At 38.3% G+C, this 17,719-nt stretch overlaps 1 protein-coding gene across 25 annotated transcripts in view; it reads right to left on the bottom strand.

Moving 5' to 3' along the window:
- CLASP1 (cytoplasmic linker associated protein 1) overlaps positions 1-17,719 on the bottom strand; it is a 267,443-nt gene that overhangs the window by 65,473 nt on the left and 184,251 nt on the right. For 10 of the 25 annotated variants that reach the window (XM_072788838.1, XM_072788846.1, XM_072788837.1 and 7 more), the window contains 3 exons: positions 15,962-16,129; positions 2,274-2,377; positions 274-297 (listed from right to left, as the gene is read on the bottom strand). In XM_072788838.1, the coding sequence (XP_072644939.1) occupies positions 274-297; positions 2,274-2,377; positions 15,962-16,129 (296 nt within the window). Of the gene's footprint in view, positions 1-273; positions 298-2,273; positions 2,378-10,173; positions 10,282-15,961; positions 16,130-17,719 lie in introns of all 25 variants that reach the window. The other 15 variants (XM_072788828.1, XM_072788829.1, XM_072788832.1 and 12 more) reach the window with 3 other exon arrangements.

Genomic DNA, 17,719 nt, shown 5'->3' with positions numbered 1-17,719 from the left:
GACACAGGAATAGACACAAACTGGGTTAATAAATAAAACACTGATAGAAGGAGCAGAACTTGACATTAAAAAAACAAAAAACAAGTGCTAAAACAGAGAGAGGGGACTGATGCCATTACTAATAACAGCTTCACTAGACTTGACTAAACCATAATACAGACCAGAATTTCTACATTATACTACATGCGTTGTTGCTTTCACTAGCTCCTACAGGAAATATACTCGCAACAGAAAAAAAATGAAGTTGTAAAACAAAAGTTAAAGCACTGGTACCTTGCTCCTGGAGTCTCCTAACAGCTGTAGGCAGGAAAATATTGAAGGATGGGGAAAAAGCATAGAGAATTATGTCAGAAGCGTATGTGGGGACTGTTCTTGCAACAAAAGTGTACAGCAAAAACATATCTTAGCAAATCAAAAATATAGGTTAGCAAGCGATTCATATCAAGCGAATAATAACGAAGAACGCTTTCACAATGGCATTTCCTAGCCCTTCCTACACCTCCTAGAAATGCCTTCAGGTACATGCTATGCTTCTTGCTACACTAAAAACTCTTCCTACACCACTGAGATAGGGCTCTAAAGTTGCTGTTAACACTCCTGTCTGTTTCTATGCTCAATTCTCTCTGCCCCTGAGGCTTCTTCCCTGGGAAGCAAACACTGTGTACCATTCCTGTGCTCTCTCTTCTGCAGCAGGTCACTCGGGGAGACCAAGCAGTTTGAACAAAGAGTAATATGGGCAGCCTGAGTGGACTGAAGGCTAGAGATCAGAGAAAAACCCAAGTCAAGGAAAGCCCAAGCTCAAGCTCTCAAGTCCGACTCTGCCTCCTAGAACTTTGTGCACAGTCCCTTGGGCAGTTCTTTAAAGAATGAGGGAACTCCCCCACCTTAACTGGAAGTCCCTTTTAACTCAGAGCTTTTTGCACATCCATCATTTCCTACCCCTCTGACCTAATAGGGTCTCTGAATAAATAAGTGACAGATTCTCAGTGCTGCAGCTTGGAAGGAAAAATAGCTTCACAGAGTTCTGTTCCAGCTCATGACTCTGAAGTCAAAGCCATGGTTAGAGCAATTATCCTGAACTCCAGCACCTGCCAGGAAAAAAAAAAAGCCCTTCTTCACAGAGGCTGATGAATAGAGCTGGCCAGGCAGCCCCCGCTTACAGGAAAAGCATCAGGAGAGTGGCAAACTGCTTGCTCACAGTTGCCTGTCAAAGAACTCTGACTGAGCAAGAATAAATGAGGGCAACACAGGAAGGGAGGAAAGTGAGAATCTCTGTTAGCCATAGACTATAACATTTTGATTAGATGAAAGACATGTCTGGGTCTGAAAGCAGGATGTTATAATACTTTTTTCCTCGGAGAGACAACAATATATCTTAAAACAGCACAAGCAAGGCCAGAGATCAGACAGTTCTAAAGAGGCTCTATTTTAAATGCTGAGCACATCAACAAGAATATGCTAGAGGCAGTGTCACTACCAGCTGAAATGCATCTTTAAAAAGCAATTTGACCACAAGCTGCTTCTACCTGGGGTGGGGTTTGCTATAACCACAAATTGAGGGACCTCTAATTATACATATATATATGTGTGTGTGTGTGTGTGTGTGTGTGTGTGTATGTATACACACACACACATATATATACACACACACACATAAAGTATACTACATTATAGTGATGCAAAAACACATTCCAACAGTGCTTTATATCTTCAGGCTTTATCGGCATTAAAATTTGGAAAGTTTCCTTAAATAATGACTTAATGGCTCATTTTTAAAGACAAAAAACAAAGGTAAAATCGTATGGAACTACTAGTGTGGTCATGAATTCAATGTGAGATTTTCAAACCACAAACTCTGTTACCTAGTATTATGATGGTATGTTTAGGCTATGCCATCAGAACCTATAAAGCAATAGAAGCCAGAGAATGAAAAAAGGAAATGCTGAAAAAAATAAGTAAAACAAACATGAAGAAAAAAAAAAAAAAAGCCCAATGACATCAGAGAGGCCCAATGTCATCAAAACTTCCTTGATACTGAGGAGCACAGAAGAAACACTTGATGCTAGTGTTTTTTGTAAGGACAATTTTCACTTCTGTATAGGGATAAAAGTTTAAAGGGAAAGTGATAATAATATAAGTGTACCCAGTATTTACACAATTTTACAGAGTGCTAAAGATGATTTAGTACCCTGATTTGGAGGTGATTTCTGTTAGGACAGAGAAAACTGTGGATGAGTAAGTCAAAGAGCCTCTGCACACGCTGTGACTCTTACCAAAGCATCAGCAACGGCAGCTTCAAGGTCTGTACTCGTGCTCAAAACTCGCATGGCGTTCACAGAGCCAGGTATTCTTCCTGCCTGGCCAAGCCCAAACCGGTCTATTTAAAAAGAACAAAACCAAAAGATATGTCACTTTAATTCAAATGTTCTCAATTCTTTGCAAGGGCTCCTGCCTCTTCCCACCTACTGGACAGAGGCACTGGAAAGTCTTTAGCCAATTTTAATTACCCACCCCCCCCCCCCACTTCAGTTCTAACTAGACTTGTTTACCAGCAGTGGAGGTTAAGATGTTCCATATTTAATACTATCGTGCTACAAAGCATCCTAACAACTAAAACAGTTCTTTAATGATTCTTATTTTTGAAAAGTGTTGAGACATGGGGAAAAGGGGAACTTATTATAGAAGTGAGCTGGGCTGTGAGTGGAGTCTTTTAATCTATTTAGTGTTCCCTCTAGAGGCGGGGGGGGGAGGGGGGCACTGATGTTTGGTCAAACTAATTAGAAAGCTGCATGGTTTCACAAGAGTTCTAATGCAATGTGTAATAAAAAAGTTAAAATTTGCAACAAACATATTTGATGGATGTCTGCAAATCTTCTTTAGCCTCACTACTGTTTAACTGTCATGAACTGGGCTCAACTAATTTTTAGTATGTGTTCATGATTCCTGTGACACCAAAGGGTATTTAAAAATCAGTTTATTAAAATTCTTCAATGCTCATTACAAAAAAACCAGCATCTTCACTGTGAAACATTAACCATTCAGGTAACGTTAGTATACATTTTTCCTTAGTCTCTCAAAGGCTTTTCAAAGGATAGTCTATACATGTAAACAAAATTGGATATGATCCAGAGATTTTAAAGCAGATTTCAGTAGTTCAATTACTTTAAGCCTGTTACAGATCATGGATAATGAAGACTAGCTTTTTAAAAGGCCCATTACGTCAAAAGGGCAGTCTTCCTTAAGAAGAGCTGAGGTTAAAGCTGTAACAGGAGAAAGTTCATATAAATTACACTTTCTAAGTGTATCACACTATTTACTGGCAGAAGTTTCTTATTTAAAATGCTAATACATAAAAAAAAAAGAAAAAAGGAAAAAAAACCTTTGAAGAAGAATGTTAAGATAAAAATGCTTTCTTTTTTTGAACAAATAAGACCCTGTTTGGACAAAAAAAAAAAAAAACAAAAACCCACAACCTTCTCTATTAGCCATATTCTCATAGTGAAACGTTTAGAATAAAAGGAAAGCTAAATCTGGTTTACAGGAATTGATCTTTCTTATAAAGTGATATATTTTAAGCTCTGGACATATAACAAGAGTTCGTAGAAAACAAGAACTGTAAAAGTGAGGTGTCACTTAGCTTTTTTAAAATGTCAGTTTAAAAAAAAAAATCACACCTTCCAGCGCCATCGAGGGGAAAAAATTTAAACACTGCTAACCAAAACGCTATACAGTCATGAATTTTTATAAGGAAACAAAAATTGTATGTTATACTATCCCCTTTTTTAATGCACTTGTTGGTCACACTCTATGTTGTCTTAGCTGCTATGTTTAAAAGATGATATGCCATATAAACTAAGAGACCAAAAACAATTCTATCTAGATCTTCATATATATATATATACATATATATATACACACACACATATATATAATCAGTTGAAATACAAAACAAGTGTAAATTTGAGATTTATTGTGCATATGATTTTAAACATAATCTTTGTGCAAGTCTTTTTTTCCATTAAAAAAGGGTAGATAGTAAGGGATTTATGAGTAACAAAATGAAAGTAATTCAGTTATAAGCCATTTAAAAATTACCCAGCATAAACTTAAATAAAACAGAATCTAAAAAAAATTTTTAAAAAAAGTATATCTCATGCCAGCAATTCTTGCTCCAGGGATAATACTGATTTTTTTTTAAGACACAAAAATTAAAATTTTAAGAACAATGCAGTAATTCTGTGCTTCCCAGATGCATACAGCTCCGCCGTACACAGTGACTGCAGGATCACTTGATATATATCATAGATCACTTGAATTTCTAATCTGAAGGGGAAATGTTTGTCTGGATCTGAGCAAAGTTACAAGCCTTTTGTTCTCCCCAGACCAAAATCTGTTCTACACTTGCTGCTCTGCTCTGATGTTATCACAAAGCTCCATTTCCCAAGAGATGGATACGTGTGACTGTGCCCTCAGTCTGGTCCCTGACTTCAGGGGACTGGACTCATCGGAGTGTACATAACAAAAAATATAGCTCACTTCGCTTAGAGCAAGAATAGAGAAAATAACTCAATGAATTGGCAAGAGCTGTCCCCATCAACAGTCTGTGTAATGTTTTACTCAGGTGAGAGAACTGTAGTCCTTAGGGACTGTTAGCATATAAAAATGATGTCCGTTAAATCCAGCAAACTAATGCATTTCCGTATGCATATTAATTTTTACCCCAATGGCTACCTGGGGGATTTTTGGTATTTTTTGATTTTTGGTTAAAGCAGGCTGAGATGGGACATTTGGGGACCACAGGCTGCAAAGACTACCTTCCACGTGACCTGATTATCTGAATCGTGACCTTGTATTTTTGCGAAGTTTTAGGACGATATTTATCCATATGAAATTATGCACACTAGGTTTTGGAACATTTAGTAACTAAACAGTTCCTCCAAATAACGAGAACCTGACACTAATAATTAACGTCAGTAATCAACACTTTTTGGAAGCAAAGCCTCTGGAAATGAAAGACTCTGCTGGGTGAAATCCATCCCCTCTTTCCCCTCAAGGACTTTTCAGGATATCTATTTTGGGTGGCTGTTCTCCTGAGGGAGGGTATAAATGGAGGGGAAGAAGCCCTTCCCCGTGTTTTTGTTTTGTTTGCACACAAACATGAACACTGGAGAAATGGTGTTGTCAAACAGGCTATAAAGCATCTACGGCCTATTAACAGAACCATAAACATTCAACAACTTAAAAAAATAAAAGCACGCTGGGGAAAACAAATGGGAAGTGCATACATGCCAGGTGCTAGCCGACACTGATGAAAACAAATGCTAAAATGAGTGTGAAACTGGACCATATGAAGAAGCCAAGTCATGCAGTTAGCACTTGTTCACCTGACTGCCCAACAGATTCAGCAGTGGAGAGGGCACTAGTGGACCTGGAATGACGTCGAGAGGCTGCAGGTAAAAGGAACGGCAACACCCACAGGATTAACACAGAAGTACCCGAGACAGAAAACGCCACAGTCTGAAGGAAACGCAGGGACTGCTCCCAACGAGGCCATGTGTTCTCATGAAAGGAAATGATGCTGGAAATGAATGGAGAGCAAGTGCCAGTCCTCAAACTCTATGGCAGCCTGCTGGCTCTCACACGGCTAGCACACACACAGGCATGACAAAGGCACGCTTTGCGGTGTTCCTTAGGCAACCGCCTAAACTCAGACTCCAGGTTTATATTCACGCCACGAAGCCTCAATGAGCCGTTATGGGAATACACAACATGAGGACGTCAGGAGTCACAGAGCACCGTCCAGATATTGAGTGGGAACAGCAGTAGAATGGATTATTTACTCAGCTCACGAGATGCCTCATCAGTACGTGATGCATACGCAATCATGCACCAAAAACAAAAGCAGAGAAGTTCATCATGTTATTTGAACAGAAACAGAATGAAATCACGAGAAAGGGGCTCAACAAATGAAATCCTGTGTTCCCCCCAATTTTTGCTCTGCTGTTGCACAAATATCCTAATTATCAATAAACTTATAAACTACTAGAAATTTAGCTGTAACAGGTTTTTAGAGGCTTCCTTGGCGAGGCATTTGCGGTACTCTGTTATGAGAGCACAGACTCCTAATGCGGGGCGGAGGTGGGGGGGTGGGGCGTGGGCAAAATCCTGGTTTGATTACAATCACCTGGAGGACCTCAGGCCAAGTGCTACATCTCTCCGTGTCTCAGTTTACTTATCTGGAAATGGTGCTAAAAATGGTACGTACCTCTTGGGAGTGGAGAGAACTGCAAGAGGTCATACACAGAGCACGTAAAGCAGTGCCAGGCACTGAATAAATGGTGGGAGCAACAGTCATAGTGCTGCGGGTGCTGGCAGTGGCAGTGATGGTTATCAGTAAATTCCAATTTACATTTCTAATTATTAGCAAATTAAATATTACTTTATTAGCAAATATTCATAATAAGCATATTAATTCATCAATCTGAGGAATTATATGCTAAACTCTGTCCTCATAATTACTTTCAGAAATAACCATAAAATAGACTTGGTTTAAAAATGTGAATTTATAGAATGGAATGCCATGCAATATATGGCTCTTCTTTACCTCAGGGAAAAAAACCCAAAAGATAGTATGCTTATATCCATTGAAAAGAACATGGTGGTCATACCAGAGAAAATTCACAAGGTTTAACAAAGTAATACCAAGCAGTGCTACTTCTCACCCATGCTATTAGAGTGCAGTACCCTGTACACGAAAATACTTTCATTTTGGCTTCAAATACCCGAACCTCAAACTCATCAGTATAATTTTTTTTCAAGATTTTTGTTTTTTAAGTAGTCTCTACACCCAACATAGGGCCCAAACTCATGACCCCGAGATTAAGAGTTGTGTGCTCTACTGACCGAGTGAGCCAGGTGCTCCAGAACTGTATTTTTTCAAGTTCATGTTACTTTATGAAAATGCACATACCCGGGATATAAGTGGTATCAAATAGCAAACATTACCTGGTTGACAAGGACAAATTTTTACTGACTTGCAAAAGGAAAATTTCTAAGTGGCAAAAATAAATTGGCAATTTCTAAAACAGATATAAAATAATCACTTTCCTTAAATATGTTGGCAAAACACTTTTTAAGACTGGAGCATACCATTTACTGTACAACACATCAGTACCATATTCTTAAAGTTTAAACTGAAAACAGCTTTTAAGCAATACCTGATGGTTCCTTATAAAGTCGGTCCTTTGGTTCTGTTTCAACAAACTATTCTACAGTAAATCTGTCATGTAATGAGTCCTTGGTCACATTCTCAAGTGAGCATTCATCAATGGAATCCAAGGTGGACCCTCTTACGTCGAAGCCTGATTTACAGCAGAGCCCTTACTTTTACTTAGAAGTTGTCACTTTAACCACATATGTATTCATACCATGAAAATGGTCCAAAATAACTTTGTAACAAAAATGCAAACATAAAATCAATACACAATTACCAAAATGTAGTTATTTTCACACACACACACCCCCCCCATTTCAAACTGAAGCCTGGCTATTTAAATTGATCCGAAGGGGCACTTACACAAAATCTCAGTAAGTTATAGAGAGGGTGGGAAACCATTATTAAAGTGAATGAGAAGGAGGAGGAAACTTCACACTGTCTGATGGGCAGTGAGTTCGTTCCCCTAGGGACCACCTCCAGGGACTCAACTATGAATTCCTCAGTCCTAACACCAAACCCAGAAGTCATAATTGAGAAAAATTGCTGGATACTTTCTCTGTGCTTAAGCCTAGAGAGAAAGCACTTAATACATTTCAGACGAACAAATGAAAGATGCTGGATTATCAGAACTTTCAAATGAAGCAGGGGAGCAGCCAAGCTTTGAAGTCAGACTGGGTTCAAAACCTAGCTCCATCATTAAGCTGTGTGACCTTGAGAAAGTGGCTTACTCTCCCTAAATCTCTGTTCTGTCATCTGTAAAAAAGGGATGACAGTACTACCTGTCCCAAAGGGTTAATTGGAGCCATGAGGGGCTGTACCTGCTCAGAATGGTGCCAATATGCACAATCACTGCTCTTGTTCTCACTGGATAAAAGTTTTATGGACAGATTTAACTCAAGAAGGAAAAGGGGGCATGGCATAAAAATTCAGCTGAGATGTTAACTATGGCCCTGACCACAACAGAAGATGTGTGCCAATGATGGTTTGTTAGGAAGGTGAAATATCCGCATCCACATCTTCTGCCCTGGTAGGAGCAACTGTACATTTCACCACTCTGTGTTGTCACCAAGACACTTACGCAGATCCATTTTGCCCAAGAAAGTGAGAACCAGACCAGATCACTCAAGAACTCAGGGTTCAATGAAGAGCTCAAGAATTCAGCACACCTTGCCTGGTCCACTGACCACATGCTGGATTACAAAGGCTGCTTCCATGGACAATAACAAAAACGCCAGTACATACATGAAATAAAAACACGGAACTGCCTAAGAAGACCAAATAACCAATAGAAGAATTGGATCGTTCATTTATATAAAAGGTTATTTAGAAGGCCAAATAGTCAGCAAGGATGCAGAGATATACAGCCTTAACTTAAAAGGAAAAATCACCAGTTCATTCAGAAAAAAAATTATCATTGCCACCTTTGATTGTTGAGAATTGTGTTCTGATGCTTCAGATTGCTGTGGAATAGCTGATGTGTACGAGGTAAGTCACCTTGTTTGGGATCTCACACTCATCAGGCAGACTATCTCACAAAGGTGTCTTCTAACTAAGTCAAGGGACTCACCTGACATGGCTTTAACTGCATAAAGGACAGCAGGTTATAAGGAAGTATATCTGGATTTTAATTATTGATACTGATGGGATAAAAGGATGTTAGGAAGAAGTATATGACATTAGGAGCAGAGAGAGGCAAATATTAAGACTGTGTGCTTCTGATCTATCATCCACTTTCTGGAGTGACACTTTTATACTTGAGAGACCATAATTAGAGTTGAAATAACAGACTGTTGCAGTCCACAATTTCATATAACAACTTCAGGTCTAGGCCTAACATTCTGAAATGATTTCTACCTGCAATGCTGATCAAAAAGAAAATACACAGCTTTATAGCAATTAATATGGCAAAGAACCAAAACACAATTACTGGAGAATACAAAGCATTTTTTGGTGAAAGTGTGTGTTCTTTCTAGGGGTCTCTGGGGATTAATAATTTGCACTAGGTAAGAGGTATATGTTCATTTTAGACTACTGAAGCTAAAAAGAAAAGGCAAATATGATACTCTATAAGGAAACATGTTTCTCTTTTTGTCAGTTTTTCTTGAATCCTAAAAACTGTGAAAATACAAATTCTGTTTGTAAGAGATACTGAGGATGGCAGATGAGCAGCCCTGAATGGCACCTGGCTGGTGACCTGAGATACATTACTAATACCACCATATGGTGACCAAATACTGTAAATCTCTGCCCTGGAGGGCATCAGGTCACAGCCTTTGAATAGCCTATTGAACCCAGGAAGAATGAAAATACCTGATCAGTTAAAAACATACATTGTAAAATTGTGCGTTGTGCTGTACACCTAAGCAGTCTATCAAAAAAGTACTCTGGGTTTAAGAGAAAGTGTTGAAATGACTCACTTAACAAAAGCATGGCTAAATACCTTTGTCCATGCAGCATTTTAATGTTATCACCCCTCAACTGAGCACATTTCATTTCGTAGATGTTATCATGATTTTATTTTCCATCTTTGAACTGAATCACATAGGGCCTGACCTTGGGTACAGTTAAAAACAAATTGTCAAAATTTAATGACAAAAGATAAACTTTGGATTCGCTCTACTTTTTAGGAAGCAGTGCACTTTGGCTGAGTGACCCCATATGTTTGAAGTGACCACGCAGATGGGCCTGCCTGCTGGCAAGTGGTCACAAATGGCAACGGTACAGAGTGAAGTGGTGTTTTTTTCCTCCTATATATAAAAAATTGGAAATGGCCAAACTTTAAGCATGCAGAGGGGGTACAACAGAGGGTAACTAGGGAAGAGGAAAAGAAAGAAGAGAGGATCACGAGGACAGTAGAGGAGGGAGAGCAGGTCCATTCCACCTGGCAGTGTGTGGGCCAAGCATGTGGAGCAGGGCAAGGAACTCTGCTCCGAGAGCCAGCGCCTACATGTACTCACCGAGTGGAGGAAAGCCCCGAGCGGGGCTCGTATCGCGGCTGCTCTCACAGCTGGTATTACGGCTGCATCCCTGACTCATGCTGGGTCGAGGGATACGGCTGCTCCGTGCTAGTGTGCAGCATGAGGGGTTTCAGAGAAGGTGAAGAAGTTTAATGAAGACAGAAAAACTCACAAAACGTCAGTCACATTCCGTTAACGTAATCATGACATTGTCCGCGCTGGGGGTTCATCGCGATGGCTGAGTCCCTGCTGAGGCCTCACTGGCTGGCGTGCTGACAACAGGAGAGGGTCTGCATAAAAACTCGATTATGCTCAAGGTTTCGGAAAGCTGTGGGTTTTTGTATGGAGGTGAAATAACACCTAAATGTAAGAAATGCAAAGAAAGCTTTCCAAAGAGCAAACTAGCATCAGGAAATCCAAGATCAAAAAGCCTATTAGAAAATGATCAGGTTTTTATGGCTTTAGCAAACTTCAACAAGATGATAAAAGACTAAAGCCATTTTCACATACCCTGCATTATTAGAAAGATAATTTATTTTGGATTAAAAAAACAGAATAAAGGCTCTAGTCACTGAAATCCATGAACTTACCTAATTAAAAGGAAGAGGGTTCACTTCTCTCAGCCTGGGCTTCTTTACCAAGAGAAGTCCTAAGGACTGACAGCTGTAGAACCTGCCCACTTCAAGTAAGTATCTAGATGCTTCAAACATATCTTAATTATCTAAACCAACATAGAGAGTTGGGATTGCTATCCCTTTATTTACTAGTCCCAACATTTCATTCCTGCTTTTTCTGTGGGAATCCAAACAGATCTGCCCATGGTCCCTACTCGAGTATCTTTACTTATACAGCCTTACACATGGGTCTATGGTATGTGGGCTGACAATCCCAGTATTCATGTTAAAAAGATCCTCCGCTGACCTGAGAACAGCCAATTGCCTATGATTATCCATGGGTAATTTTAATTACATTCACATTACAAAACACTGAGAAGACAGGGTCACATGAATAGCTTAAGGACTAACATAACTTGACCATAAAGCTCAGAAAAGACCTTGATGCTTTTGCTTTTTAACTTAGTTTGGAGAAACAAAGACACACTACTGGCAAAATACTCAGAAATGACTCTGCAGACTGAATGTGTGTAGCCATCTCCATAATAGCTGGTGAGACAATAAATACGTCCATCTTGAGTGGATCTACTAATTCTGGACTGGAAAGAAATGTCTTTCTTGAACATTTGGGGAAAAATAAAAATGATTCACTGATGTAAAACCAGCCATGTTTGCTCTATTGCAATGAGCAGAGCCTATTATTTTAGAGCCAAGGTGGATTTACAGCATGACCAAACTGTATCAGGAATGCCTTACAAACTAGAATCATGAAATTCCCTGGAAGTGAGAAACCAAACTAACTTCTTCCTCCTGTAGTCTCTGTTCAGTGCTGGTGTTGCATCAGACCCCACGGCTATGTAAGAGATGTCCAAATGCTTAGGTCTGCGGTGGCAAGCAAGAAAAAAACCAAGCACAGGAATGCAATCTGAGCAAATCTGTCAAAACAGGGCTTGTGTTGTAATTCCTAAATTCGCCTTCATTTTGCCAAGGGACAAGGAGGCATTGGGTTTTCCTTTGAAGTAGCAATGACTGTTTAATCCATAATTTTTGATAATAATACTAAATGGCTCCTATGAGGAGGGCAAAAGCACAGGAGCTAAATTTAAAAACCCTTAAAAAAAAAAAAACTAGGGAGCATCCACTGACACCGATATATGAGAAGCTGTCTAGAATCTATGAAGCAACAGGCTCGTCCCTAGAGGATTAATACCACATCAAATTCGTGAAAGGACTTCTCCGGTTCTGTGCTAACTCACCGGTTTCAGCCACTGTGCCTCTCCTTACCTCAGGCTCCCCTTAGGAAGTCTAGAAGCAAGAGTCCCATCATTTAAATGAGAAAGGTACTGTGAGATAAGGTACACACATGAGTACCTCTGAGTTCCTGGCTGAAAGGTGTACATGAAAATCTTATTCCACCACCTACTCCGAACAATCGGAAACAAAGACAGCCGGATAAGTGTTTCACACATGCACATGCTTAAGTTAGGCATTTTCTTATAGTTCTTGCCTGATCACTTCTGTTACCCTGCTTCCACTCCCTTGCTTTAATAATACACATGCTACAACAATGGGAAATCTCTGCTGTCTCTTGCTGAGCCTGCTTTGTGAAGACAAGAGCATGAAAAGGGATAAGCAGACATGGTCTGAAACAACAATATGTGTAATTCTTAACAAGGTTTCCCTTCCTTAGTATTTCAGCCAGAGAAAGTTTATTTACCCCGTTTGTGCCGACTGGCTTCCTTAACACAGGCTAGCAACATATACAGAAAGAATTCTGGTTACGAGTTTGTAATCATTTGCCCACAGCTGCCCCACACCACATCAAAGGGCATCTAGGGGTCACAGCAGAAGGTCAAATGCTGGATAATTTAAAACACGAGAGGAGGAATGCCTACTTCTAATATCACTTCCAAAGACCACTCTACAAAGAGGATTTTAAATATGTATATCAATAAAAGATTTTTATAAAGACTAATTAATTAGATGGTCAAACCTGAAAAACAATATCAAATAAACCTCTTTGTGGAGTGCCAAAACCAATTGTTCTCTATGAGAGTATGTAAAGTGAAGGCATAACAGAAGAGGAAGAGGCATGAAGGCTTGCTTGCTGCTTGAACTTTATGAAAGCAGTATTCTTCGGTGGTTCTGAGGTCCTGTGCTTACAGGAAAGGCTGAGGAGCCTTGAAAAATCCATCTGACCGGCTTTCAAAAGTACACTCTACTTTGAGAGTGTTCTGGGGGCTAATCTTGACTTTTGCCTTGTAAGGAAGGGATGGGTCCTACCAGAACTCACATTGAAAGCAGAAATACAAGAGAAATAAGGAGCACTAACATGAAATGTCTCTCCGTCTGGGGATTTTCATGTTGCGGTCTTGTACGCAATAGTCTAATTTAACAGGTGACACTGATTACTCTTAAGTTTTGCTTCCTTCAAAATATTTTTAATCAGAAAATCTGAAAACATTTTAAATGCACATCCACAGAATATAAGCTGCCAAAAACTTTTATAGCCTTTTCAAGAGATGAGTGGAAGAAGGAAACTAAAGGCAAACTTCTGAAATATAATTGCTACAGATATTAGCTACTTCTAGGACTTTATTATTCATCAATAACAGAATTAAACCCCAAGATGCAATAATTTACGATCTATTCTGTTTGGTTCAACAGTTTATGAAGGAATAAACTGCCAAGAAAAAAAATAGTAGTAGGATGTTTGTCTCTTGGTTATACAATAGGAATTATATCCTGTTTTGCTTAAGAAAACATAAATGCTAAATAAGACCTTTGGTGTCATTTTTATCACATATGAGGCATAGCTGAACCAAACATAATTTGTAGGTCATCTGTAGAATTAATTCTTAGTGCAAATTCCAAGCCTAGTTTAGCGATGATTAAAACTATTAATTGGTTTGGGATAAAACAAAATATTCTTAGAAGATGCTTAATATTTTTGAATATTTATATTTAAAGTTGCTATACAATGAACCAAATGCTTATAGACATACAGGTATACAAGCCAGTATCAACGAAATGATCACAACCACGGACGATCTACTGCTAAAGATGCTATATACCTGACACCCTATAAAATGGAATCTTTCAGCAGTACTACAGGAAAAAGTAGAAAGATGTACTTGATTCATTTATCTATCTTCATACTGTATTTTCACCATGTGCAGAAATTTAAACAAACACCTTCTTTAATCAGATTCGTATGAATGACCTCAAAGCTTTACACATAACTAATCCCCTTAATGAGCATCAAGGAAATAACTTTTTCCAAAATATTTTTCAAATAAGAACTCTCTGAAAGAGAATAGGTTCCTATTTCGTTCTTACTGATGGATAATGTTTCATAGTACCTTTTAAAGGCTTATTAAATGCTGTCTTTTCAACTATCCACAACACAAACTTCCTAGTTAAAACCATGGAATACCAGGTCCTAGAGTTATGTGTGGCAACCTGGGATGGTTTCTTTTCTAATACCAAGAAAAGGTAAAAATAGCATTTTTAATAATATAATATGTTAAATCCCCCCAAAAGAAAGAATTTTTAAAAGTATGAAACTAATCTGGGTTGCCAAGAGACATCCTATACATTTAATTGACTACCAAAAAGGGCAGCCCAAACCTCATGATGAAATCAAACTCATTTTCCAAATAAAACTAGATCCAAACATACATCTGTTACAGCCTCAAATATAAAATTTAGACATTCTAGTCATGATACCTTCCCGCGTGTATCCACAGGATTTGTAATTACTAGATCCAAGTAACTTGTCAGCTCAGGGACCACACTATATAATATCAACAGAAGTTTGGGATCATGTAGAATTAACAAAACCACTGCTTGATTACATTTCTCACTTGCTTTTGAAATGTTAGTTAAACCAACTATTAACCAATCCACTTCTTAACTATGTGCCCCTGCCTTCTCGTAGCTCAGGTGGCCAGAAGTACACTCCCAGTCCCTCTGTCCTTCTCCCACCTCACCCTGACAAACTTCCTTTGCTGCAAACAAATAAATTACCTGTGGGTCCCATAGCGCATTATGTTCCCTCCCATCTGACTGCTTCTGCACATGTTCCTCTCTGCCCTGGAATACCTATCTCCTCTTCTCCTTACCCTGCCTAACCCTACTTACACATCATCAAAAATGGACCTATTCTGGGAAGGCTGTCCTAGCAGGAAATCTGGGAGGACTGGGGCACACGACGGCCCTAAGACACTCCTTTTCTATGGTCCCAGAGCAGCATGTCACAGTATCTGTCATCCTGTCTTAATTTCTACCCCTAAGACCACAAACTCTTTGAAAATCAGAAGCTACATATGTTTTATCTTCTGGTGCTATGGTTTAACAAAAATGGAAATAGTCAAGTGGAAGTTGCTGATGAGATAAATAAATGAGAAAGATAAGCCAACAGGACTGAAGAATATAGTAGTACTCTAATGTCAAGTTAATAGATTTATACCCTCGGAAAACAATAAAAATTTAAGAGATTTCTCATATTACAAAAGACATCTTTTATGTTAAACAGATTATAGATATGAATAGGATAAGATGCTGAGAGTAATTTATATAATTCTACAGACTGTCACAAAGAAACTAAATATTACAATACAAAAATATTATATATTTGGTTTTAATTTGTTCTTAAGTTTTCACATTTGAGCAACACTATGTCAAAAGTAACTATACATGTTATTTAACCTTAAGTTCCACCAATTAGGTTAGAGAAGATCAAAATCAAAATAAACTTGGGACTCTACAAATTGCTTTTGAAAACATATGTATATTAATGGCTACTTAGTGCTAATCCATGAAAGAAAGATGAAAAGCAACACTGCTCCTAATTATGAAGAAAACAATCCTGCCCACTTCCTCAATTCTAACGTTTTGTGAAATGGCTCTAAAACACAAAAGCCCACAGTGATGTAATTCCTTCCTGACATCTGAATGGTGAGGCCCATATAGTTTTCAGTTGTAATTCAAACCTGAATATGCCATAGTCTGTAAAATGCACAAATCAGAATGTCTTTTTTTTAACACAGGCAAAGTGACATCCTCAGTTCAAAAACAGATCTCTATTTCCAATATTAGACAAAATCATTACATTATAATAAAAATTATGACCAAGTTAGGAATGATGTTTCGAGGTCTTTGAGAATCCTTACCTAATCCTATTCGGTTTGGACTTGTTTCTCGGCTACATCCCTGACTCCTGGGAATCTTGCTTCGTTTTTCTGAAGAGGGGGTCACAGGTGGGCCTCTTGACGAACCCCCAGCAAGGCCTCCATAACCACTTCCCAACAGTTTCCCTGGGGAACTTGACCGGCTGCCAGCTAAAAATGAAACAAAACAAAACTGAAGAATAGCTATAAATCAGGGAAGAAACTATAATAATTTCAGAAGTCAGTAAGTACATTAATTTGGATCAAACACTAAGAATTTTATATAAAAATGGCTTTTTGGTGGTGGTAGTACTAATTCTTTTTAATGGAGCATAAAGGAACATCAAGTATCATAAAAGAATGTTTATACAAAGAAGAATTATAGGCGGAGTTCTACAAAACTAACAGTAAAATTTCTGATTCAAAAGAGTGAGCTGAGTATAAACAGCTCCCTATTCCGCAGCAAATTTCTACAAATAATCACAAAGGTGCTTGTTTACTGTTTTGTTTGTTCTGTAAGAGTTGATATGTGAAGAATTTTAAGTATAACTATTGGAAGAAAAGAATTATAACAGAAATTTCTTAAACAATAGTGGAAGAAAACAGATCCAAGAACACAAATGGAAGAAAAGGAGGCAAGAAGATAACTAGAAACATGGTAAATAAAAAAATCACACACAAAAAAATGGTAGAAATAAACTCAAACATATCACTATTCGTACTAAGTGTGGCCAGATTAATCTATTAAAAGAAAGAAATTCTTGGATTGATTTAAAAATAGAAAATGAGGGATCCCTGGGTGGCGCAGCGGTTTAGCACCTGCCTTTGGCCCAGGGCGCGATCCTGGAGACCCGGGATCGAATCCCATATCGGGCTCCTGGTGCATGGAGCCTGCTTCTCCCTCTGCCTATGTCTCTGCGCCTCTCTCTCTCTCTCTCTGTGTGACTATCATAAATAAATAAAAATTAAAAAAAAAAAGAAAATGATATTTAACTGCTGTTGTTCATTAAGAAACAAACAACACACCTAACACAAAACAACAAAACAGAACGAGACGTTAAAAAAGGACAAGGGATATTTCATATTGATAAAAAAATAACTATTAAGGCATAATAATCATGAACCTTTATGCTCCAAGTAACACAGCTTTGAAATATAAAACATAAAATTGATAAAGATACAGGGATAAACTGAGAAGGCCATAATTATTAGTGTCTCTCTAAGGAAAATAATAACTAATGAAACTAATAACTAATACACCTCTCTGAAATGGACAGAGTGGTCAAAATTATACAGATATGTAATAAACACATGTCCCACATAAACACACATGTACAACAAACAGAAGATATTCTTTTCACCTTTCTACACATACTACAAAAACTGTGTACTAAGTTTCAAAGGAAATCTCAGAAATCTACAAAAGTAGAAATTACGTAAGACCACATGCCCTGAGATGTACACAAGAGAATCAGAAATTTAAAATAAATAACAGAGTTAGTGATTTTTATAAATGAGTAAGTGGTTGGATAGTTATATAACCATTTCTCATGAGACAGCATTCTTTCTTAAAACAGCAAAATTTTAAAGATTGCATCAACACACTAAAATGGCAGTCATTTACTTAGTACACTCCCCTTAAGTAGAGAAGGCAATAAAATTCTCAAACATAAAATGCATGTTATTGTGTACCAGAATAGCATGACCCAGAGATAAAAAGCCTTTTAAATAACATGTAACCTTGAAACACACACCCCCCAC

Source organism: Canis lupus, chromosome 20, assembly GCF_048164855.1.
Source record: "Canis lupus baileyi chromosome 20, mCanLup2.hap1, whole genome shotgun sequence".
NCBI classification, from domain to species: Eukaryota; Metazoa; Chordata; class Mammalia; order Carnivora; family Canidae; genus Canis; species Canis lupus.
This window is presented reverse-complemented; position numbering and strand designations above follow the sequence as displayed.